General features: G+C 41.5%; 1 protein-coding gene across 8 annotated transcripts; it reads right to left on the bottom strand.

Annotated features, from left to right (window-relative positions):
* Positions 1-2173: 2173 nt before the first annotated feature.
* On the bottom strand, positions 2174-23523 carry LOC131747553 (zinc finger protein 705A-like). Of its 8 annotated transcripts, XM_067022740.1 has the most exons (11): positions 23214-23523; positions 20155-20308; positions 15790-16077; positions 15439-15509; positions 9903-9989; positions 8175-8301; positions 7387-7482; positions 6819-6895; positions 5731-6355; positions 4276-4371; positions 2174-2348 (listed from the first exon to the last, which is right to left on the bottom strand). In XM_067022740.1, exons 5-10 carry the CDS (start codon positions 9912-9914, stop codon positions 4328-4330), a joined length of 981 nt encoding a protein of 326 aa, XP_066878841.1. In that variant the 5' UTR covers positions 9915-9989; positions 15439-15509; positions 15790-16077; positions 20155-20308; positions 23214-23523; the 3' UTR covers positions 2174-2348; positions 4276-4327. The 8 variants fall into 8 exon arrangements, with proteins under 8 accessions (XP_066878841.1, XP_066878842.1, XP_066878843.1 ...); XM_067022742.1 differs by lacking the exons at positions 2174-2348; positions 4276-4371 and adding an exon at positions 16331-16401 and having other exon boundaries at positions 4735-6355; positions 23214-23511; XM_067022741.1 differs by lacking the exons at positions 15439-15509; positions 20155-20308 and having other exon boundaries at positions 23214-23511.
* Positions 23524-24310: the final 787 nt, after the last annotated feature.

Here is a 24310-nt window from a genome sequence, read left to right as displayed (position 1 = left end):
ATGGTATATATAATATATATTATATTATATATCACCTATAACATCACATATACAATATAATGCAAATATATACTATTACATAGTATATATATGTAAAATAATGTATATATCACATATATAATGTATGTGATTAATATATAGTATATATTATGTATATATTACATGTATGATATATAATACATACATTTAATATATTACATATTATATAGTATATAATATATATTATATATGGGACATACTATATATATGGTATATATTATACATATATACTATATATTATGTGTACTGTATATGTGAGATATATGTGATATAAAGTATATATTATTTAGACTACATTATATATAATACATAATATAGCATAAAATATATGAGAAATATAATATACTATATATTATACTATATATGTAATATACATATATATTACATATATATACATACATATATACATATATACTATATATACATATATATTATATATTACATATATACATATATATACATATACTATATAATTTAGTATATATTATATATCGTGTTTTAGTTTATATATTATATATCTTGTATTATATATTCTGTACTGTATATCACATATACTATAATAAGTATATATTATGTTATGTTGTATGTAATAAATTACACAATACATATATGATATATAATATATATTATATATACATTTTATAGTCTATATTTTATATTATATCCTTTATATATGACTTTATTATATACATTATATTATATATTTTATATATGTGATTTATTATATATATGTGATATATATGATATGTGATATATATATTTATCATATATAATACATTATATATAATATAATATAGTATATAAAATATATAACATCATATATATGTATTTCATATTATGTGATATATACATTATATATTAGTATATATTTTGCATAATATATAATAGTATATATTATATATGTGATTATGTGATATATATAATATGTAATATATATTAGACAAAATATATATGTCACATATATATTAAGTAATATATATTGTATAACATATATACCATACATATCACATATATATTAGTGTATATTATATGTCACATATACAATATAATGTATAATATATAGTATATATGTGTAACATATATCACATATGTTGTATATAACGTTACATATATATCACATATAATGTGTGATATATATTATATATAATATATAAAATATATATGTATATCATATGACATATGTCTATTATATACATTACATATATTATATAGTGTAAAGTATATTATATAATATATACTATATAAATGATATATAATACACATAATCTATATTATATAATACATATTTTGAATATAATACATATATGTTATATATAATATACATTATATATGGCATATTATATAGCATATATTATAGCATATATGTTATGTATATACTATATATGTGGTAAATATTATAGTGTAATATATAATATATGCAACATTATGTTGTATATCATATATTATATAATGCATATATAGAAAATATATATAATATATGCAATATTTAATATATATCACATATACATGTTGTATACCATATATACAATAATACAGTATAATGTATAATATATATCATTTATATAATACATTATGTATGTTAAATAATATATATCACATATACATTATATATATCAGGTATATATTTTATATATTATATACCTTACATATGTGATATATAGTGTATTATATACTATATATGATACATGTTATATGTTATATGTTATATATTGTTATATACTACATACTACATATATTATACATTATATAATATATAGTGTATATTATATAAATGACATAAGTATATAAATATATAATATATAATATATTGTAAATGATATATGTTAATGTGATACATTATATGTAATCTATCATATATTATACTATATATGATATATATTATATAATCTTTTATTTTTTGTGATATATATTATATATCTATTATATATATGTAATGTATTACATATAATATTTATATTATATATATGATTTATATGTGTTATATGTAAGATATATGTATTTTATAATATATAGTATAAAATGTACATTATATATAGAACATGTTATACAACATATTTTATATGATATTATATCCATTATATAACATACAAAATATTCATTATAATATGAATATAATATTCAAAATATCCAGTGTTCAACAAAAGATTGAGTCATGCAAAGTAACAACAAAGTACAAACCATCCTCAGGGAGAAGAAAAAGAAAACAGATACTGTACCTGAGGGAGTGCAGACATTGGACTTGACGAGACAAAGGCTTTACACAACAATCTCGATGCTCAAAGAACGAAAGGAAAAGCAGGCAAATGACGCTTCACCAAATCAAGAGTTTCGATAAGGAGATAGAAAATATAAAATGTAGTCAAATAGGAATTCTGGAGTTGAAAATTGCTATGAGTTTTCACCTCTATGTTTTATATTATAGAAAATACTAATAGAGGGTTGCAACATCAGTTTTGAGCAGGCAAAAATAAATAACCAGTGAATATGAAGAAAAAAATCTATTGAAATTATCAAGTAGTGTTTTATAAATGAGTCAAAGATGGTGCTTGCATATTGCGCCTGTTGTTTATGTCTTCACAAGAGACTGGGCCCATTAGCTCAAAAGCCCACCAGTGCCAAATTTAAATTTTTATATTCTGAATTGTTTTAAACACAGCTCAAATTAGATTTTTAACCATTTAGAGCCTGCCTGCTGTGCATACCCTGTGAAAATGCACCCAACATTTGCTGACCATAGATAAGGTAAACCATGGACTATACAAGTCTCTAAGCTGCTGCTGGCCTTTTATAGTTCTCTGACCAAGAGACTCCCCATCTTTGGGCTGAGAGACTTCATTTGGACAATGAAACCACCACCCCTTTCCACACACCTTCTCCCCCAGGTGTTACTTTGTTATCTTCCCCTTCCTGGTAGTGGTCCCAACACTCTAGCCTCTGGAAGGAGTTATCCTTGACAGGGAAGCTGCACCTTTGTGCCACCCAATACATCTCATTTTGTGATGCTACCCCTCTGTGGTCATGACTTCATGTGATCAGTCCTGAAATCCCTTGATCTCACTGAAAATGCCCAGCACACTCACATGCATAGGTCAGTGTAGATAGATTCCAGTGGGACATGAGCTCATCTGAGAAGGGAGTGTGCACATCATTCCTGGGGGTCCCAGCACCTACACAGGCCCTGCCCCCAGCAGCGCCAGGTCCTTCCCTCGTGGAGACACAGGCAGAGGAGGTGATTTCTGACTAAGCCACCAAATAAGTCTCAAATTCAGTTGTGGCCCAGGATCACAGCTAAAGTCAACTATAGCTTTAGGGTAAATTATGTAGTTCCTAAGCAGATTAAATGTAGTAGCAATAAGAATCTATTATATTTCTAAGTGATATGAAATATTTCAGTATAAAAATGAGGTAAGAGTGGTGTTTCCAGATCTCAATTTATAAAAAATATTCTCTATTTGCAAACACAAAGTGCCTACTACCTGCAGTAACAACTTGGTGTATACAGTATCAACTCAGTAGTACTCATTACTACTCTAAGATAGAGGCACTAAGCTTACTTCTACGTTAGAATGGAGGAAACTGAACCACAGAAAGTTTTAGTAACAAGGTCTCATGGGCTGTGACAGTGGAAATAACCCATGGGGTCTGTCTTCCATATCTGAACTTCTCACTAGTTTGTTCCACTTAACCCTTGTTCACACTTCCATGTATCCCTGCCTGATCACAGCCAATACCTCTCCAGCCAGAGCACCAAGATGTTGAATTTTGGTTGCTCATCATTCTCACACATGACTGTTTCCACCCTAGCTGAACAGTAGAATCACTTTTTTTTAAAAAAATTAATGATAATGATGTATCGGTTTCACCCCAAGATGTGCTTAATCAGCCTGTCAAGCTATGATTTTCGGATTGTGCTAGTTTGGGAAGAGCACAAACCGGCTGAGTTATCTCTTGAGAACACTTCCCTTGAGGTTTAGGTTCAGTATGGAAGTTTGTTGAAGGGCAACACATTTCCAAGCCCTAGGCACAAAGCAGGAGAGACCTCCTTTGAGAGAACTTTCATTTTGCTTGGGGAAAAGAACATTAAGTTAATAAGACAGGCTTGTGTGGTGTCTGATAGGTTAGGGGATATTATTACTGGGGTCTTCTTTTCAGGGCTGCTGTGTGTGTGTGTGTTGGTGGGGAGGGCACAATAGTGGCTCCTTTGGGAAGCAAGTAGGTGCGTAACTCAGGACTCACCTGAATAAGATGTGGGATGGTGTCGTACGATGAGCTCCTGCCCCCAGCTAGCTCAACTCACGGGCGTCACGGAAAAATCCAAGGAGTATTCTTGGCCTGGAACAACAGAGCTGCCTGTGTCTCTGGCCCCGTGGAGCAGCCCAGGGGCAGAGACAGGCTGGGGACTACCCCATGGTTTACACTAGACGTCCATGATACTGTCCACGTGGTAGGCCAGGGTGATGGCACATTGAGAAACCAGCCAGTGGGGTGAAGGCCCCTGTTGTGTCACCACCAGTGCATAGATGAGACAGCTGATGTTGGTGGGAAGCTGGAATGAGTGGAGGTGAGCTGTGTGGAAGGGGCTATGGAGAAAGGGAAGACAGAGAATCGGGCCGAGTCTCCCCGACATGCCATGGAGTGCAGACCCAGATCTGTGTTTGCAGCTGCATGGAGAAAACTACACCTTCACCAACAGACTAGACTTTTCAGCAACTGACTTTACTGTTTAAATATTTACAAATAATCTATTGGAAAAAGTTTAATTTCTTACAAAATTCTGCATTCAGTATTCCCAGATCACTTTACTGTTTGCATTTATATGTCAGGTTTTTCCCCATAAATAGTTCTCTCAAAGTTCTGAATTATTTGCTGAATTGTATGTTAAAGGCTCTTTTAAAGGGTTTTTCACCCCTTCAACTTAGCTTTTCTGAATGTGAAGTCTAGATGAAGTTTTTGCCACACTGATTTCAGGATTGCTGTCTCCTCAGTGTGAGAACCTTAACGTTGATTATGAATTGAGAGATCACTGAAGTGTCATCCTTCTTTCCTGACACTGAGCACGTTTTGTACAGTCTGAGTCCACACAGGTACCACAAGTGTGGCTCTATGAATAAAGGATTTCTCATGATTTTACATTGAATCACTTCTCCTGGATGAATTACTTGGTATTCCTTAAGAGCCTTCATCCTCTTATTTCCTGTTGTAGTGGTTATTCATTCCTTCACTGAGTTTTCTTGCGCACATCAAGCCTGTGCTTGGCTGAATGTTTGTTCACAGTGATTAGACCTAGGGGCTCTCCCAAATGGAGTTTGCTCATGTTGTTTAACCATGGATTATAAATGAAAGCATTTTCACATTGATGGCAGACCTGGATCCTCCCTGATGGCAAGTTCTCTAGTGTGTTTAAAGTTTAGAGCTGTTGTTATTATTGACAGTATGAGTTCTCTCATGTCATCAATGGTCAGACCACTGACTGAAGGCTTTGCCACATCAATATCACACATATGGACACTCTTGCATATAAATTTGCATATGTCAAGTTGAATAAGGATAACTGAAGGATCTTCCCCTTTGATTACAGTGTTTTCTTCGAAGTGGGTCCTCTGGTGTGTTTAAATGTTAAAGCTATGGTTGAAGTCTTGTCCACGTTTGTTACATTTATAATACCATGTCATCTGAGGTCAGAATACTTACTGAAGGCATTCATAATTTTCTCTCCATTGTGGGTTCCCTCATGTCGTCTAAGGGCAGAACACTGGCTGAAGGATTTCCCACAAAGATGACACTCATACGGTTTCTCTCCAGTGTGAGTTCTCTCATGTCGTCTAAGAGCAGAACATTTACTGAAGGCTTTCCCGCAGAGTTGACATTCATATGGCTGCTCTCCAGTGTGCGTCCTCTCATGCTGTCTGAGGTTAGAGGACTGACTAAAGGCTTTCCCACAGAGATGACATTCATATGGTTTCTCTCCAGTGTGAGTTAGATTGTGTTTTCTAAGGTCAGAGCTTTGAATAAAGGCATTCCCACAGATATGGCATTCATACGGTTTCTCTCCAGTGTGAGTCATCTCGTGTCTTCTAAGGCTAGAGCAATTACTGAAGGCTTTCCCGCACAGGTGGCACTCACATGATTTACCTCTAGTGTGGGTCTGCTTATGTTGATTAAGGTACGATTGGTCACTAAGGGATTTTTTACACTGTTTGTTGGTATAGGGTGTCTTTTCCACGTGAGTTAACAAATGTTGACTCAGTGTGGAGCTATGAGTGAAATCATCTCCCAAATCATTACATTCGAAGGGATCCTCTGGAGCGTGAGATACCTGTTTTTGGGAAGGAGATAAAAGGCTATTAACGGTTTGTCCACATACATACATTCTTTTCTCTACATGCGAATCTAAAACAAAGCATTCAGTGAGAGTCTCCATTTAAAATCCTTCCGATATGACCTGCATGTGCCTGATGTGTTACTCCCTGCATACACAAAGGCTTTCTCTTTATAGCCTCCCAGCTGCAGAGGCTATAGGTTAATTTTGAAGACTGCAATATGTTTCAAAGACTAGGCATATGAGCAGTGTTTATGCGGTTGCCCCTTTTTTTTAAGATCTGAGGTTATGGTTTTGAGCTCAGGCTAATTTCTGCACTAAATTCAAACCACCCATAACTTTTTGCTCAGAAATAGCTTAATCCCAACTTAATGTAAATCAGGCAATTGTGTTCAATTACTAACATTCCATTGCCAGGTCTTTAATTTGGATGACCAGGGTTAACACTCAGGAAACTTACCAGTGGGATGATTGTAGATGTGTCTTTGCTGCTGATATGCTGTGTGGCTAACATTTCTTTAAGGGCACTTTCCCTGCCTAAAATAATTGAAAAAAAAAAAATTAGAATGCCATTAGGGGAATGAAAATGTTGAAAAGTTCCAAGACCTTTATGAGTATGTTTCAAAAATTGGTACTTCAATGGGAACTGCTCCAGGAAACAGAAACACATTGTAGGCCATTGACAATTAGTAAAGATTTTCAGGACTGAAATAGGAAAATATTAAAATGGAGATGAGATGTTGGGTAGAGAGAGGGAAAACCTTCAAAGGGGAGGATGAGAACAAGAGTTATTATGTGAAAGTTCAACTTTCCCTAAAGCCAAAAAAAGATAATGGCAGGAGTACACATGAATGTGACTGAAATATGTAAGGAATAATAACATCTAAAGAATTTTGCCCCAGTGTTGTTCACCTACGTTTTAGAAAACCTCACTCACTTAACAAAATCTTCAGTTGATGTTTCTAAGTACATACTCACTCACTGAGTAGGCACCTCCTCATACTGAAGCACAGGCTGCTGCTGCATACCTGGACTGTGGCTTCGGAAAAATCCTCTTCCTTCAATCCACAGCTCTTCACCTTGGTCCAGCTGGAAAATCACATCTGACTTGCAATGCTGATACCCTGTTCATGGAAAAAAGGTGGATTTTGAGTTCTGTGCTAATAAAAGGGCATTATCATCAGGACACGCTACTGAGGAAGAACAAGGAGACCACTGAAGTTCAGCCCAGGCAACAACACTGAAGTACAGATCATGTGACCAAAATAGTGAAGACCTCTGGATGCTGATGTCCATGGCCAAGTTCAAAGACAGAACACAGAATCCTCAGTCCTTTAAAAAATGGAGAAATTAAATATCTCCACAGTCGGTTGAATATTATTTTCAAACAGATGCCGGTAAACATAAGTTCCACAAGAATAATCAAGGTTTTGCTATTTTCTATAGTCTGCTGTCAAGCCTCAGTATACTGACTAGAGCAGAATATTTAGAAAATATTTATTCAATTTATTTATGCATTCAAAAACATTCATTGATTTCCTGGGTCTGTTCCGAGTGTTAGAGATTGAGTAGTAAGGAAGACATTAAATTGTGGTCAACACTACATTTTAGTGGGGTGACAAACTAGATGTAAGTAATATATTAAACAACTTTCTCTCATGTAGTTATAAGGTCTATGAAAGAATCAGGACAGGGAGTGGAATGAGTTTGCAGAAGCTGTTCTAGATACTTATTGACTGAATCAATGAATACCTACCTACCTACCAACCTACTTACCTACCCACCTGCATACATACATAAATGTTGACAGACTCACCCACGGAGACCAGATGACTGATGTTCTCCAGCATCACATCTCTGAACAGCTTTCTCTGGGATGTGTCCAGCAGGGCCCACTCTTCCTGGGTGAAGCTGATCGCTACATCTTCAAACGTCACTGATTCCTAAACATGGATATTGTGGTTCAGACAGAGCAGCCCCTACTAATGTCCAGAGCAGAAGGGTTCATATGGCAGCACTGAGGAAAGGGGTGGAGAAGCTGGGTGTACAGAAAGATCAAACTGAGTTTGGGGTTCCCATCAGTTCATTCTCAGTGCTGAGCTGGCATCTGCTTTTCAATATATCACAGAGATATACACAGTCTGAATTAATAAACCTTTATTATAAAGGAATATCACACGAAGTGTGGTATAATAAAAAAAAAACCTGGAAATTTTCCCAAAAAACTGGTAACTGTGAGTTCAGACATGTGATTAAAAGCTGCATTTGAAAATTCATAAAACTCTTCCTGATTAATTTCAAATAACTTATTGACACATCCAAGGCAAACAATAACTATGATTTGCCACTTTTAAACCGTAACTGTAGTTGTATCATTCCTCTAAATGAACTTCAGACTCATCTATTAAATGGTTTAATAACCTGTTATGAGTATTGAAAGATCCAATGAACTAATGAAGTTCTCCCTACCTAAGTAAACATGTATTAAATAAAAGCCTTAGTCTATTACTTATTAAAATGTCCGAGAACCTTGAAACCATCTCCAGCATTATTCAGAAATAAACAAGTTTCATACAGGACTTGGTATCAACAGGCGTGGTCTCGCTGAACTCTACAGAACTTGGGTGTTCATAAGAAGGTATGAGGTCAGATGGCTCAGCAGCACAAGCTGGGGGGACTCTGGGGTGGCTGTCCTGAAGGACAGACCCAACCTGACCCATCCCTCTGGTGGGAGGACCCCCACTCTCAATTTTTTCTGGGACCTCAAACCACCAGTCCTCACTGTCGCCTTTCTCTGCTAAAGGATAACAGAAGCCTCTTCACTGGTTTTGGTCTATCTAGTTCTTCAAAACTTTCCACAGAGTCTTAAATTTTATTCTATTCCTCCTCAATATGGAGCCACAATTAAGGAAATAATACGCCCTATACATTAATTCCAGTTACCAAAAATGAAAAAAAGGGTTAATTTTCTTTTTAAGAAGTTCCTAAAAGAGCAAATATATTCCATCAAAACTTTAAAATTGGAAAAAAATAAATGATTCCTCATGCCTCCTTTGGCCTCAGCTTCTCTCGTGCTCCCTTCACAGCTCACAGCCCGCACCCAGGGCCTGTGAAGAAAGGACTGACTGAACTCACCTGATGAGACCTCGGCCTCCCTATTGGACTGTAATGTTCTCCTCCTCCCTCATCTCTATTCACCACAACCTTAGACCACGATAGCCAATAACGTGATTAACGAGTGAATTATTCCCCAATGAGACCATGGACAGATTAGAGTAAGAGAACTTCTCTCACCTCTTCTGTAAATACACAAGCTTAGCAGAGGCTGGAATAAAAGAGTGTGATGTTAGGAAGGATACTAGTTATTCAGGAGTTCTTGACCCATGACAACCATGCCAGAGTGCTGGGGAAATTGCACTGGAGCTCAGATCCCTGAATGTTTCTTGACTGCACTTAGAACATCCATGCAAGTAAGAGAAACCTGCCCATCTGCTGTCAGCAGCAGTGTGTGCAGTTCCAGCAGAAAGACGCACTGCTTACTCACCAATGGCTGCATTGTCAGTAAACCAGCTGCGAGCAGTCTTTCTCTGGGTTTTCACTCACAGACAGTCCAAGCACTAAGCAGGCAGAGCTGAGGATGGAGAAGAAGCCGTGAGACTCCAGTCCTGTGCACACTTTCATGAAGCCCCAAACCTTCACCTGGGTGTGACGCCCAGTCTAACCAACAAACATGCAGTGCACACTCTACTGGCAACACACAGAGGCCTCTACTCCTCTCCCAGGGTCAAAAGTAAGACGACTTTAACTGTGGTTGTTAATTTAAAAAGTAGAAATACAAGTAACTTACAGACAAGAACATGGAAAGTATTGAGCTTCATATGTTAATTAGCCTGTGGTACCCAGTTATTCAGTTCTCTCCCTGACTCCAAACCAGTGACCCCTGACCCACGCTGCACGTAGATTTTGGTTCCCACCTGCAGGTAAACACTGGGAATTCTCAGATTTCATTATTCTGACTTACACACTGGCAGGGTTCCCCAGCATTCATGGCAGTGCTCCCTTAACTCTGTTGGATCTGACCCCCACGGACCTGGAAGTCAATCAACTAAAAGTCTATTTTATGAGGGAGTTAACTTAAGGACTTATTCCACTTGGAGGAACTGTGGCGCCCACCCTGCCAGCCTAGTCCTTAACATCCACTGCTCCAGAAGGTAGAGGGGTACACGAGTCATAGTGTTACTGTCATGGACTGTCTGAGCCCTCTGTGTCAGGGATGACTGGGGTTTAGGAGGAAATCTAGTTAACTCCATCTAGTTATCTTAGTAAAGGGGTAGCTGAAATCCTTGAAATCCTGTTCTGCATTAATCTTCATTAGCTGCAGTATCCCTGAATTTCATTATACACAAACACACGTATGTGTACATGCACATATATATATATATATATATATATATATATATATTTGCACACAAATGTGTGCAATAGACACACAGAAAACATTTATAAAGTGTAAATTCTCCCCTAAAATACCAATAACTAAATATATTTCATGGGAAAATGATGAAAATGCATCATAAACAAAAGTAGGATTAACTCACCCATTTGTACCTGAGGTCCAGAAAAAGAAAAAAAAAAAGTTTGTATCAAACATGACTTAGTGCTTGGATATTTATGTATATTCACTCATTTAGGCCTTAAAGTAAACCTGGCGATTTTAGTTTGTTTACCAATATAACAAATGACATTCACAGAAAAGGTCCAAAAATTTAATCATATAACAAAGTCACAGCTAGAAATGACACGTCTGTAATTTTAATTTTGTTCTGCCGGTCTCCTATGCTCATATTCCTTACGCAATACATATCACGTCCAGCTTTTACCTGGAATATCACCTCTGACATTAATCAGGAGCCCCAACCTGTAACTACAACCCCTCTGCCTTCTGATACCCCATACGCAGGTCCTCTACCACATGGGGACCCCCAATGTACTTATTTCACTTCTCAAAGATCAAGCTACATCTCTCCACATTTTTCCTGCTCAGTTTAATCCACACTTACTCATTTCAACAGGCACTTACCAAGAACAGAACATTTTCTATGTCCCTTGGACTATTAATCGGATTTCCCCAGCAAAATCCCAATAGCAGGTAACTCCTTGTACCTGCCTTTTCCACGACTGCATCTGACACACACTACTACTAAGTTGACCCCTGTCTAAACACAGAATCACTACTCCTAGTTGTTTTCAAATATATCTGGCAACTCTACTATGTTTTGCAAAGCAAAACAGAAATATTTCAAATATTTGCTCCATAAATATTTCAAATTGTCACCATGCCTTTTGAATCTACACATTCTTCACATTTTAAAAGATGAGGTTATTTCCTACTACACATATTGTATGAGTTTGCTAAGGCTGCTGTAACAAAGTATCACAGACTGGGTGGCTTAAACACATTTATTTTCTCACAATTCTGGAGGCTCTAAGTCCGAAATCAAAGTGAAGCCAGGGTTGGTCTCTTCCGAGGCCACCCTTCTCAGCTTGTGGATGGCTGTCTTCTCCCTGTGTCTTCACATGGTCTTCCCACTGGACATGTCTGTGCCATAATCTCCTCTTCTTGCAAAGACACCAGCCAAATTGGATTAGGGCCCACCCTAAGAACCTCATTTTAACTTAATCACCGCTTTTAAGGCCTAATCTCCAAATACCATTACACCCTGAGGTCTGAGGATGGCTTTAATATTTGACTTCTGGGGGCACACAATTCAGTTCATAACACAGACGGATTACATGATGTGACAAAGTAACTCGGTTCACCATCATGATAGCTACAGATATTCCTACATTCCTACCCCTGGGTTACTCCTTTTTCTCCCTTCAAATTGACGGGTCATGCTGCCTCTAGCTAAGTCTAGCGTCTCCAGCTGAACTCCTTTCTCTCCTGTTTTCTTGTTCTCCTTTACCAGAAACCTGTCCATCACCCCCTCATCAGTTAAGCTCATTACGTCTTTTAACTTGAAGCAAAAATCTCCTCTGAACCTATTTTGTCTCAAGTCCCTGCCCATCTATCCTCCCTTCACCATCAAGGTGGAAGTACAGCTGTAAGCCCTCATGTCCTCCTCTCCCTGGACTTGCAAAGACCCTCAATGATTATCTTATGCATACATATTGTTAATATCACCAAGTATCTCCCCACAGATAGATTCTTCCTTGAAAACAGAAGTTGAAACTCGACCTCCTTTTCAGAACTTTTTCCTAGCCTAAACTGAAACCTCATTCTCCCGTCTTCAATCTACTCTATAATCAGTCCTTCTCCCAGTCCTCTGCAAAGAATTCCTTGGTCCTGTTGAAGTGTCTCAAGACTTAATGGGAGCTCCTCTTCTCCTCTCACACATTTATTCAATTGCTCTCATTTCTTCTACTGCTATCTCTATTGAAAATGACCAACTTCTTGTCTGGATTCCATTTCTGCGCCATCATCTCTCCTTGCAAACTTACGTACACCTAAAACGAAATATTTCTCAGGACAATACCTCTGCCCCGCCAAATACAAAAATCCCTCCTCCTCTAGTCTTCAATCTTAGCTAATGGCTCCACCAGACATCCTGGCACTGATGTGTGCATGACCTGGCCGAGCCCACACACCTACTGCTATTATCTCTACACTGGGGACTGGCCATCAACCTTCATTTCCACCCAAGCCACATGCACAAGCTTCCCACCCATACACACTGTATGTCAACATCAGTTTACATCTCAACTAGCAGGAGACTTTCACTAAACTCCAACCAAGGTAAACCTTTCCCTTCCCCTCTGCCCTAATTTACACAGAACTCCACCACTCCTTGAGGCCATTCATCTAATTAGTCATTAGATATTTATTTATGCTCTGCGCTCCCAGTGGTCTAAATCTACCTATGCATGGTAAGATTAGGCAAGTTCACCTCTGACCATTACATATGAATTATAAATACAGAGAAACTCTATGTCCACAGTAAGGAAACTTGCCCCCAAGTGGCTGCAGTCATGTAAACCATCATTTCCTGATTATAAACTCTTCCGAAATAATGGAGTCTGTCTTTCCTGATAAAAATTCTCTCTACTACTTACCCAAACCCATGAAAAAGCCAAAGAAGCCAACTCTTTATTGAGAATGCGGTCACCACCCAAAGGAACTCAGAGTTTCTTTCTCTCTCTAGATAAATCAGCTTTTGATGGCAATCCCTCTTTATAAGCAGCTAATAATCTCATCAATCATGTAAATCGAAAGACACACCCTGATTAATTTGGATACCAAGTCAATGTAGATCTAATCAAGGCATGCCTTTTTTAATCAAATATTTTCTCACTAATTAGGTAAATCACATATATGGATTAAGGAAAAAATATGATATCCTTTCATTCTTTTTCTAAAAATGCTTTATTTTTTTAGAGTTGTTTTAGGTTCAAAGCAAACTGAGCAGAAAGTGCAGACAACAAAGTCTATGGATAACTCTTATGGAAGATCTAAGAAGCCCTCTACCCAAACATGTCATCAATATTGATCACATATTAGGTAACAGGAGTATTCTTATAATCTTGCCATTTATTCATTTGCCATTATTATTTTCAGTTTTTCTGGCCGCGGCACATGCGGCTTGTGGGATCTCAGTTCCCAGACCAGGGACCGAACTTGTGCCCTTGGCAGTGAGAGTGCAGAGTCCTAACCACTGGACGGCCACGGAATTCCCTCATTTGCCATTATTATTGTCACTTTTCGTTTCATGAAACCAACCTGGAAAGGATTCATGTGACTTAACAAAAACTACACAGCATATAATTGGTTGAACTATGTTTCACGCTCACGTGTATCTGGCTCAAAAGTCTGTTCCCTGACCACAGTTTAATGTGAGTTATGTCCTCTCATGGTTTAAAACGCCTCTGAAAAATTGGAACCCCAGTGGGGTAACCACTCGGCAGGGAGGGGACGGATAAAAATGACGCAGGCTGTGGAGGTGAGGACGGTGAGGGGTAGGCCTGAGTTACACCGGGGCATCGCTGCCACCACTTGGCGGACGAGTGTCGCCTGGAACTGAGAGTGGCCACACAGCGGAGCAGCACCTCCTGAAGAAGGGCCCTGGTGTCCTCCCTGCCCTGGTCTGAGGCGTGGACTTGCAGGAGCTGGAGGGCTTGGAATCTGGCATTCGGAGGCAAACAGAGAGAATGTCAGAAGCAGAGAGGAAGTCTTCAGTGGTGGGAGGAATACTGTAGGTCCAGTTACAGCAGGGAATCCGTCCCTTCTAGCTGAGACGACACTTCGGTTGTTGAGCCCACCCTCACACTGAGCTTCTGAAGATGCTGGGCTACTGCCTGCAGGAATCCACCTGATGCGAACGAGTTCACCAGTTTTAGGCTGTGGAGTCAATCAACTTCAGAGAAAGCCATCATGAGCCCCTAGTCAGTCACTGGGGGAATGTCCACCAACTCCAGGAAACACAGAGCCTGCAACCTGGGCAGGTTCATCATCTGCCTGCCTTGGAAGGTAAGAAGAGGGTCCAGGACAAGGTTGTGTTAGAAAAGCAGTGGAGAGAAGTCACTTTCCTTGAAGATCCGTGACTCTGACATTTCACAGTTGTATAGTTCCACACTTGTGAGGACTGGGGAAGTTAGGTGATTGGGAATTTCCTCAAGTATAGAACATGCAACTAGAGTTCAGTTTGGTGAGGGAACCTCTTCCCAGCTTCCTTAATTAAAGCTGGAATGACTTCAGAAGGCTTTATGCTTCAGATCATGTAGAGCCCCACACTCAGTGACTGGAACCCTGTTCTCACGTGTCTCTGGAAGAGACGCCTGACAACCGGGGCCTCTCCCTGCAACACCCAAGCATTCCGATGATCAAAGGACAAAAAACAACTGCTTTCAACCTGAATCAGGGAGTGGAATGACAGATATTCAGGGCCCCTGGACAATACCAAAGCTTACTGAGCCGTCACATATACCCGCTCCAAGGAGCCCAGCATGGGTTTTGTGTAAGAACTGCCATGCTCGGTTTACAGCAGAGACCCTCAAGTATTTTCCCAAATAGAGGCCATATGTACCTTGTAAGGTGTCAGGTACACATCTCCATAGTGCAGAATGTTCAACTAGCATCTTCCAAAGCTTACAAACTCTGCAGAGAGAGAAAACTGACATTGATCTCTGAAACTGACGCAAGCCCATGGTTTCCCCTCCGAGCCCCTGCTGTCTTCCTCCGTGACCACAAGGCCAGAAAGTGGTTGGAAGCCCTGCTCCAGTTGTGCCCTAAGCTCTTATCCCAGTGTTTCTGTTTTAGTGCACTTGGACTGGGTCCTATGTTCTACACCCCTCAAACACCTGCCTCTACCCCAAGCTTTGAGGTACCTGATCTTCAGAATAGTGAGGACGCCCCTCCCCCAGACACTGGTCCATACCTGGAAATTTGAATCTTCTCTGTAACACACAGGGAGGAGAATGTCTTCAGCATCACAGAGACAAGTAGTGCCAGGGTGGTCCTCAAGCTTTGCTCGCTGCCCGTTGTATGCATGCACTCTGAGGAGGAACTGGAATCTTCTAGGGTGAGTTGAGGGGACTGAGGATCTGGAGGGTTATTTAAATGTCTGTGGGTGGGTGGGTGGCGCAATAGCTGGATTCTGGGCACTGTTTCTTCTTATTTTCCTCTGTGAGTCACCCAGCAGGGAGGAGAGTACTTTCAATCAGATCTGAAAGAAAAACCCCAGATTAATGCAAGGATCTGATAACTGGGGAAAGGTAGTCAATATCTAGGACAGTTCACAATGTCCAGAAGTTATTCCATAAATATGGTTTACCTACTTGAGTTATCAAGAGCATATGGGAGAATCCAAGGACAAGGAAGGAAAATGTAGGAAGACTAATAAGGCATTGTCCATGGGATTATGTTAGGTTTTGACTTCAGGGCAGATTTATTTTGAAACATAAAATAACTTTTTTTACCTTGAGGATTTTTCTTCTAAGGACATCCAGGGACATCCAGGGAACCACTATGCACATGAAACAGAACAGCCCTGTGAGTGGGAAGGAATGTACCTAGGTATCACTGTGCTTTGCCCACATTTCTAAATAGAAGGCATCAAAGAAGATCATGAGTGGATGAGAACTGTAAATAAAAGCAGCTCCTCAGTATAAAAAAATAAATAAAATAAAATTTAAAAATTTAAAAAAACCCAAAACCCCCAAAAAACTAAAAAAAAAAAAAAAAGCAAGCAGCCCCTCAGGAGCTGATCTTTCTTAGATTGTGGAAAACCTCAACCAGGTCCCACAAACTTTCCAAATGTCCTGTGTTAAAGTCATTTCTTTGAGCCAGGAGGAGTTCCTGCTATTCTCTCCAAACTATCACCATGAACTGATGTGGCTTAAGGAGAATTCAACTCAGTGAAAATAAGTTGGAAAAAATAACCAAAGCAGTAACTATTAAAAGACTAAAGCATAAGAGAGGTTGGGGTAAAAAAAAATTGAATATTAATATTCAAGGAACCCTATGCCTTGGAGCAAAACATTATTTAAAAATTATCCAGGGGCTTCCCTGGTGGTGCAGTGGTTAAGAATCCACTTGCCAATGCAGGGGACATGGGTTCGAGCCCTGGTCCGGGAAGATCCCACATGCCGTGGGGCAACTAAGCCCGTGCACCACAACTACTGAGCCTGCACTCTAGAGCCCACGAGCCACAACTACTGACCCTGTGAGCCACAACTGCTGAAACCCACACGCCTAGAGCCCATGCTCCGCAACAAGAGAAGCCACTGCAATGAGAAGCCCGCGCACCACAACTACTAAGCCTGTGCTCTAGAGCCCACGAACCACAACTACTGAGCCCGCGAGCCACAGCTACTAAAGCCCGCACGCCTAGAGCCCGTGCTCCGCAACAAGAGAAGCCACCGCAATGAGAAGCCCACGCACCGCATCGAAGAGTAGTCCCTGCTCACCACAACTAGAGAAAGCCCGCGTGCAGCAACGAAGACCCAATGCAGCCAAAAATAAATTGATTTTAAAAAAACTATCCAATAATTTTAGTAATGAACAGACTACAAACTATTAAAAACCTTAACAGAACTTCAAAGCATAATTACAAAAATGAAAGTAAGAGATTATAAGACAACAGAAGAAAGAAAAATGACTTGACAGAGCTCCAAAACTTCCACAGTAAAATAAATTAAGATTTATTAATAATTTAAGAGAAAAGACCACAGTGGGAGATAAAAGAAAGGAAAATGACAATGCTAAAAAGTCATTAATTTACATGGATGACAGGCTTTAAAATCAGCAAAAGAAAAAAGAATTAAGTAAAAACTACTGAAAGGATTAGAGAGAAACTGAAAGATGTGAAAGACATGTCAACCTATAAAATCCATGTTAACGGTAAAGATAACAAAGGAAATGATATGACAAAAACAATGTTATGATTTAATTCAATAAAGAAGTATTAAAACATACAAAAAAAGGAATACGCAGAACAATACAGTATGGCAGAGACAGAATGCAGAATGATGGTTGACAGGGGATGGGGAAGGAGGGGACAGGAAGCTATTTATTGTTTAATGGATTTAGTTTCAGTTTTGCAAAACGAAAAGAGTTCTAGACATGGATGGTGGTGATAGTTTGGACAACAGTATGAATAAATGTAATACCACTTAACGCCACTGAACTGTACACATAAAATGGTTAAGATGGTAAATGCTATGTGTATTTTATCACAATTAAAAAAACTGAAAAAAAAATTAGGCTGGAATGCTCTCTGAGTGTTCTGCCAGAGACACAATGTATTCCTTAAATTTCTCTATCGCTCCAATACAGGAATGAACCTCAAATTAATCAACCATTTGCTCACTGCTTGATTTTAAGTTGGTTTCTCCTGCCTCTTACAGTGATGTCAACATGAATGTCTTTACTTGGCATTCTTAATTAATAATGAGTTTATTACTTTGAGGGAGATTGGCAGAAGATGCATTCTAGTTGTGGGCTCATGTGTATTTAAAAAGTGAACAGATACTGCCTGGTTGCTAAACCCCAAATGTAGCACACTTTTGTTCTATCTGCAACGTATGAGAATCCAGTTTTCTTTCATCACATGAAGTAGGATTTTTCACTTTGTTAATGTTACCAGTCAGAGAAGATTAAGCAAGGCACGTTTACATTATTGTATCATTGTTTCAATACTTTGCCCTCCCACTGTCATATAGAGAGCTATTCCCCTGTGTCCATATCTTTATGTCTGTGCACCTTCGTATGTTTACAGAGGTACATCCATTTCTTTGAGCACTTCTGGGCGATGAGTGTTCATATGCTGTGCCTGTTTTGGAGGAGTTTTTACAGCAAGGTAATATGAATTTCCTGCTTTCTGTAGTTACACCAAATTTCATGGCATTTTTAAGAAGTCTCTGGCTCAACTTTATCTTCTTGTCCACAGAGTGCCACATGTTACTGCATCTTCCCTTAAACCATCCTTCTATCATGGAGGATCTCACAGAGTTCTTCATAAAGTCTATTCCAGGTAGAATGGGATCTAGTTCTGGCTCTGAATTGATTTTTTTGAGTGTCTATAGTTTATAAGTACTCATATGGTTAAAAATCTTTCCCATCCTCTGATTTGTTCACAGTTATTGCCCCCTTTTTCATCTGGTGTTTTATTCCCAGGCTTCCTGCCAGCCAGAGGAAGGGAGATGACACCTTCCAGCAGCCCCAGGCAGAGATCTGGAACAGGGGTGGACAGATACTGAAGGACCCAGGAAGAGCAGATGGCAGACAGGCAGCCAGAACTCAGGGCTGAGAGTGCTGGGGCTTAATGTTCCTTGTAGGGGAGCAGGGATCCCTGCCTTCCAGGGAGACCCCCACTCCCGCCAGACGTCCTGGGGATGGGATGGGGCGGCAGGGAGGCCCTGGACCTGGGCTCCTCTCCTCCTGGCAAGTCTCACCTGCAGATGATCTCCTAGGAGCCCTTGCTTTCACCTATGCCCCACTTCCGGTGTTTCTTTTTCTCTTTTGCTGCTTGCCCTTCACCTTCAGAGAACACGTTTCAAGGAGCAGACCTAGGATTCTGATTCGAACCACCCCAAGTCCTACTGGGTATCTGATCACTCATTCACTGAGGTCTGTAGTCTATGCTCCCATCTCCTTCAGTTTCTTCTTATTATTGCTCTTGTCATAAAGACCATCATCATTATTGATGTTAATCACGGTGATTGTACTTATTACAACAATTATGATTTATCACTCTTGTTAAAAAGCACTGCGTCAGCTTTCTCTGCCCACGCAGGGTGCTGAGCCTACTGAAGCGGACTACAGGGGGTCACACAGATGCCTTCACGTCATTCCCAGCGCCCTTTCTAGAAACGAGTGTCCACAAATTTCCCAAGTTTGTTCAGGAGGCCTGGAGTGGCCATTTTGACAGGAGAGACTAGACGAGGACATTCTGGCCTGCCTGAGCCTCTAGAAAACATTCTAAGTCATCTTGGGGACCAGCAACCATTTGAGCCTGCCTGCAAGGCCTGGGGAGGGAATCCACGGCTGGCCAAGCTCAATGAAAAATGTCCTCAGACCCCTCGGAGGCCCTGGAATAGGCACAAGAGAACAAGCGTGGACAGCTAAAGAGGAGGTCCTTGCTGCCTGGAGGCCATGCAGTACCTTCTAAGTGTGCCCAGAACCAGGCAGCTGCCCATGCTGCTCTACGGTCCTGCAAGCACAGGAGGGCAGGGAGGGGCCATACAGTTGCCCACCAACAGTCCTAGGCTCAGAAGCAGGACCCCAAAGTAATGATACCTACCTCTAGGCTGCAGGGTGGAAAGTGGCAGAAAGTGCAGCGAGACAGGGCTGAGAAAGTGCTCCAGTCTTATCGTTCAGAGTAGGTGGAGCTTTGGAGTGCTGGTGCGCAGGGCATGGTCCCTGAGACTGGCCTTCTTCCCAGGAGGCCAGATTCCCTGGAAGACACATACACACATACTTTGATGAACATGTGTGTATATGTGTGTACATCCAAAATGTAGAGACTTTTTAATCCCCATTTCTCCCAACGTACAGACTTCAGTACACCCAGTGCACACATCAAATGTGACTTTGTAATTAGCCACAGAGAAAATTTTAGCTAAATGCAAAAGAGAATATATCAAGTAGGCCACATATGCTTATCACAGTAAAATGAAAATAAACAATAATCAGGTAGTACAAACAAAACTAACAATCTGAAAGACAATGACAGTTTAAACAACAGGGTTACAATACAATCGAATGACCATTGCCAATTCGAGTCATCACCACCATGAAGAATGAACGTATCAACTCCATAGAATAGGGCCACAGTTGTTACCTGGAAAAAGTGTTTAACTTTAAATACACTTGATAGGAGCAGAGAGGGCTTGTTCAACTTTATAAACCGAGAGAAAGTAAAAGGAAACAAGAGTGAGTTGACATTTCAAACTGTTACGAATTAAGAAGATAAAGTTAAAAGAAACAAAAGCTTAAATAAAAGATTAAAGAATAAAATGGAGAAACAGATTATTTGACAGAAATCAATGAAAGTTTTGACAGTCAAATCAAGGAATTAATAAAGACGCGTGGAAAGCTTCTTTCTCAGCCAAGATCAGCCTTGAGATCCTCCCTTGGTGCGGAGGGTGTGCCTCTCACACCCCCTCCCTACGCCTCAGCCACACACAGGAAGGGACTCACTAAGTGGCAAAGACTGTCCCCTGCTGCCAGGGAAACCACAGGGACCCAGGGCGTTCAACAGGAGACCGGCAGATGGGTTTTTCGGCCCATTCCTTCAGAATACCCTCCCATCCTACGGAAGCCCACATATTCCGTGGCAGCAGTGACTGTGTGAGCCGGATGGCCTTCCTCTTTGTCACAGACCCCACGGTCTCCTCCTGGACCTGCTGAGCACAGGGTCACCTCAGGTGAGGAGGGGAAGACGTTTCCCTTCCTCCTGCTCCTGAGCTTCTCAGTCTCCCTCCCATTCCTGGCTCCTTGACCCTCCACAGCATTCTTGCTTTTTCTTCCGGCTCCCTTCAGAGTCAAGTGCCCTCTTCTCCCTCCTCATTGGAGAGAGACGTTTGATCTTGGCTTCGTTTGTGAAGTCCTCGCCCTCCCTTGTCGAGTGGCCTCGGGACTCCCTGCTGTGTTGGAGCAGGCAAGGGGGTCAGCAGGAAAGGCCAGAGGCGAGGAGCCAGCACTGTCCTCAGGAATGACACGGCCTGGATGAGACAGCGCAGGGTTTGCCCTTCTCACCCCTGCCTGCCCCTAAAAATCACATTTCCTATTCCTGAGCAAGAGCCACTTCCTTTCACGATTTTAATCACAATAATCTCAAGTATTTAACTCCTCTTTTCCAGAACACCATATTAAAACCATCAAAAAATGACATTGGGCTTTCCTGGTGGTGCAGTGATTAAGAATCCGCCTGCCAATGCAGGGGACATGGGTTGCAGCCCTGGTCCAGGGAGATCCCACATGCTGCGGAGCAACTAAGCCGGTGCGCCACAACTACTGAGCCTGCGCTCTAGAGCCCGCGAGCCACAACTACTGAAGCCCACACATTCTAGGGCCCATGTGCCGCCAACTACTGAGCCCGTGTGCCACAGCTACAGAAGCCTGTGTGCCTAGAGCCCGTGCTCTGCAATGAGAAACTACCACAATGAGAAGCCGGCGCACGGCAAGGAAGAGCAGCCCCCGCTCGCCGCAACTAGAGAAAGCCCACGTGCAGCAACGAAGACCCAACACAGCCACAAATAAAATATAAAAAAAAAATTTATGCTCTTAAGAAGACCTAATTAGTAGCACTGGAAAACACAAAAGGAGGTCAGCAATGGAAACAGCTCAGCTATTTATTCACCATGAGCAGAAGGGCTCTCTTCCAACTACTTCTGAGGACAATCCAGCTCACCCTTGATCACTTTCAGAGACACGACAAAGGTAATATATATACTTGGCTGGAAACTTCAGTTCACAGCCCACTAAGTTAAAAGCTCATATAAGGGGATAAAGAGGTTAAACATCAGACTAAGTGGTTAATCTAGGTTTTGACTGTTGACACAGAAAATTACCGATATCCTTAGTAAGAACACACTGAAAATAGTGTAAAATTACTTGCTAAGCACTGAAGAATATTTTCAACATGTGGTGAAGCCTGGAAAACCACTGAGACCTCATCATCGGAATCTGACACAATACCTGTAAACTGGACTGTAAGTTGGACATTTAAAAACAAAACTAACGAACCCAGGATCTACCTTTCTCTTGCCCCCGCTGCTACTGGTGCTGGTAACTCCCTCCTCTCCGCCCTCTTCCATCTCTCTGTTGATCCTCTTTTTGTCTATTTTCATTTATTCCCCTGCTGCCCAGGTCATTCTCCTTCACTCTTAGCGGGTCTTTTCAAGCCCAGGGGACCCACTCCCTCAACCTCAATTCACCCCTGCTTTTGCTATCTCAGTGTCTCCCTGGTTCTCCCTTGATCTCGCTCCTTCCTCGTCATCCCCCGGCCGCACCTCTGCAGTCGCAGGAATTGAATGCAGCAGCCCCTGCACAGCAAGAGCACGCTTTCCAGGGCGGCCCCGGGAATGTAAACACACCCTGCAGGCGCGGCCGGTGGGATGGGATTGGAGACCGCGGGGTGTCACGGGGCGGGGACGGGTGAACGCCCCCAGCACTGGGCTCAGGGGCCTCTCTGAGGAGGTAACTGCGACGGGAACGCCTGAAGAGCAGCAGGGCTGGGCCCCAGAGTGAAGCCAGGATGGGGCCGCAGACTCAGGAAAGGACAGGGGGCTGCAGAACGCAGGGTCGGGAGGCGGCGGGACGGCCCGACGCCGCCCTCGAAGGCCGGAGAATACACACCGGGAGGGACCTGACGAGGCGCGGGGTGGGGAGCGGAGACGGTGAAAAGAACCGGGGCAGAAAGGTCGGGGCGAGGACCAGCCGCGCAGCGATTTTACCGGAACAGATTCAGGTCCGGCCCCGGCAGCAGAGCTCCCCCCGACTAGGCGGGGCTCCCCGCGGGCGGGGACGGTAGCGGTCGAGGGGCCCGGGACTCCGGGTGTGGAGGACGCGGCGCTCAGGGAATCCACGAGCGAGTTTGAACGAGAAATACTGAAACACGCCAGGCAACGGACTTTCGAGCCAGAAGAGCTGCTTCCGGGTCGGCCGGAAATTGCGCATAGGAGGGCGGGACCAGAGAGGAGGGGCTTGCGTGGGGCCGTGACCTGCGCCCTCCGCCCCGCCCCCGGGAGTTTCTGGTCGGTGGGTACCGCCGCGCGCTTGAAGCTGACTGTCTACGTGTGCGGGTGTCCCGCGTCTGGCGAGGGGAGCTGCGCACACGTTCCTTCAAGTTAGATGTTGACGGTGCTTAAGATAAAATCTTGGAGTTGGGAGGCCACTTGTGCTGAATGCGGAGACCTCTCCTTCTCAAAAAATAGAAAATGATTTAAATCAAAAATCCCTTTTGGGGGCTTCCCTGGTGGCGCAGTGGTTGAGAGTCCGCCTGCCGATGCAGGGGACACAGGTTCGTGCCCCGGTCTGGGAGGATCCCACGTGCCGCGGAGCGGCTGGGCCCGTGAGCCATGGCCGCTGAGCCTGAGCGTCCGGAGCCTGTGCTCCACAACGGGAGAGGCCACAGCAGTGAGGCCCGCATACCACAAAAAAAAAAAAAAAAAAAAAAAAAAAAAAAAAAAAAAAAAAAAATCCCTTTTGGGAGCGTGTCCTGTGAGTCCTGTGATACCTTTGAGACATGTGAATGACATCCTACACATTGCTTAAGTCCTTATTGTCTTAATATATTGTAATTTCAGAGTTTTCTTTATTACCGCAGTTACCTGAAAGTATTTTTTATTTATTGTTTTGAAAGTATTTTTAATTTGAAAAATGAGATATTTTATTTATTTACTTATTTATTGTTATTTTTGGCTGCGTTGGGTCTTAGTTGCAGCATGCAGGAC

Source organism: Kogia breviceps, chromosome 20 (genome assembly GCF_026419965.1).
Source record: "Kogia breviceps isolate mKogBre1 chromosome 20, mKogBre1 haplotype 1, whole genome shotgun sequence".
Taxonomy (NCBI): domain Eukaryota; kingdom Metazoa; phylum Chordata; class Mammalia; order Artiodactyla; family Physeteridae; genus Kogia; species Kogia breviceps.
The sequence above is the reverse complement of the archived record's forward strand: the minus strand, read 5'-3'. Positions and strand labels throughout refer to the sequence as shown.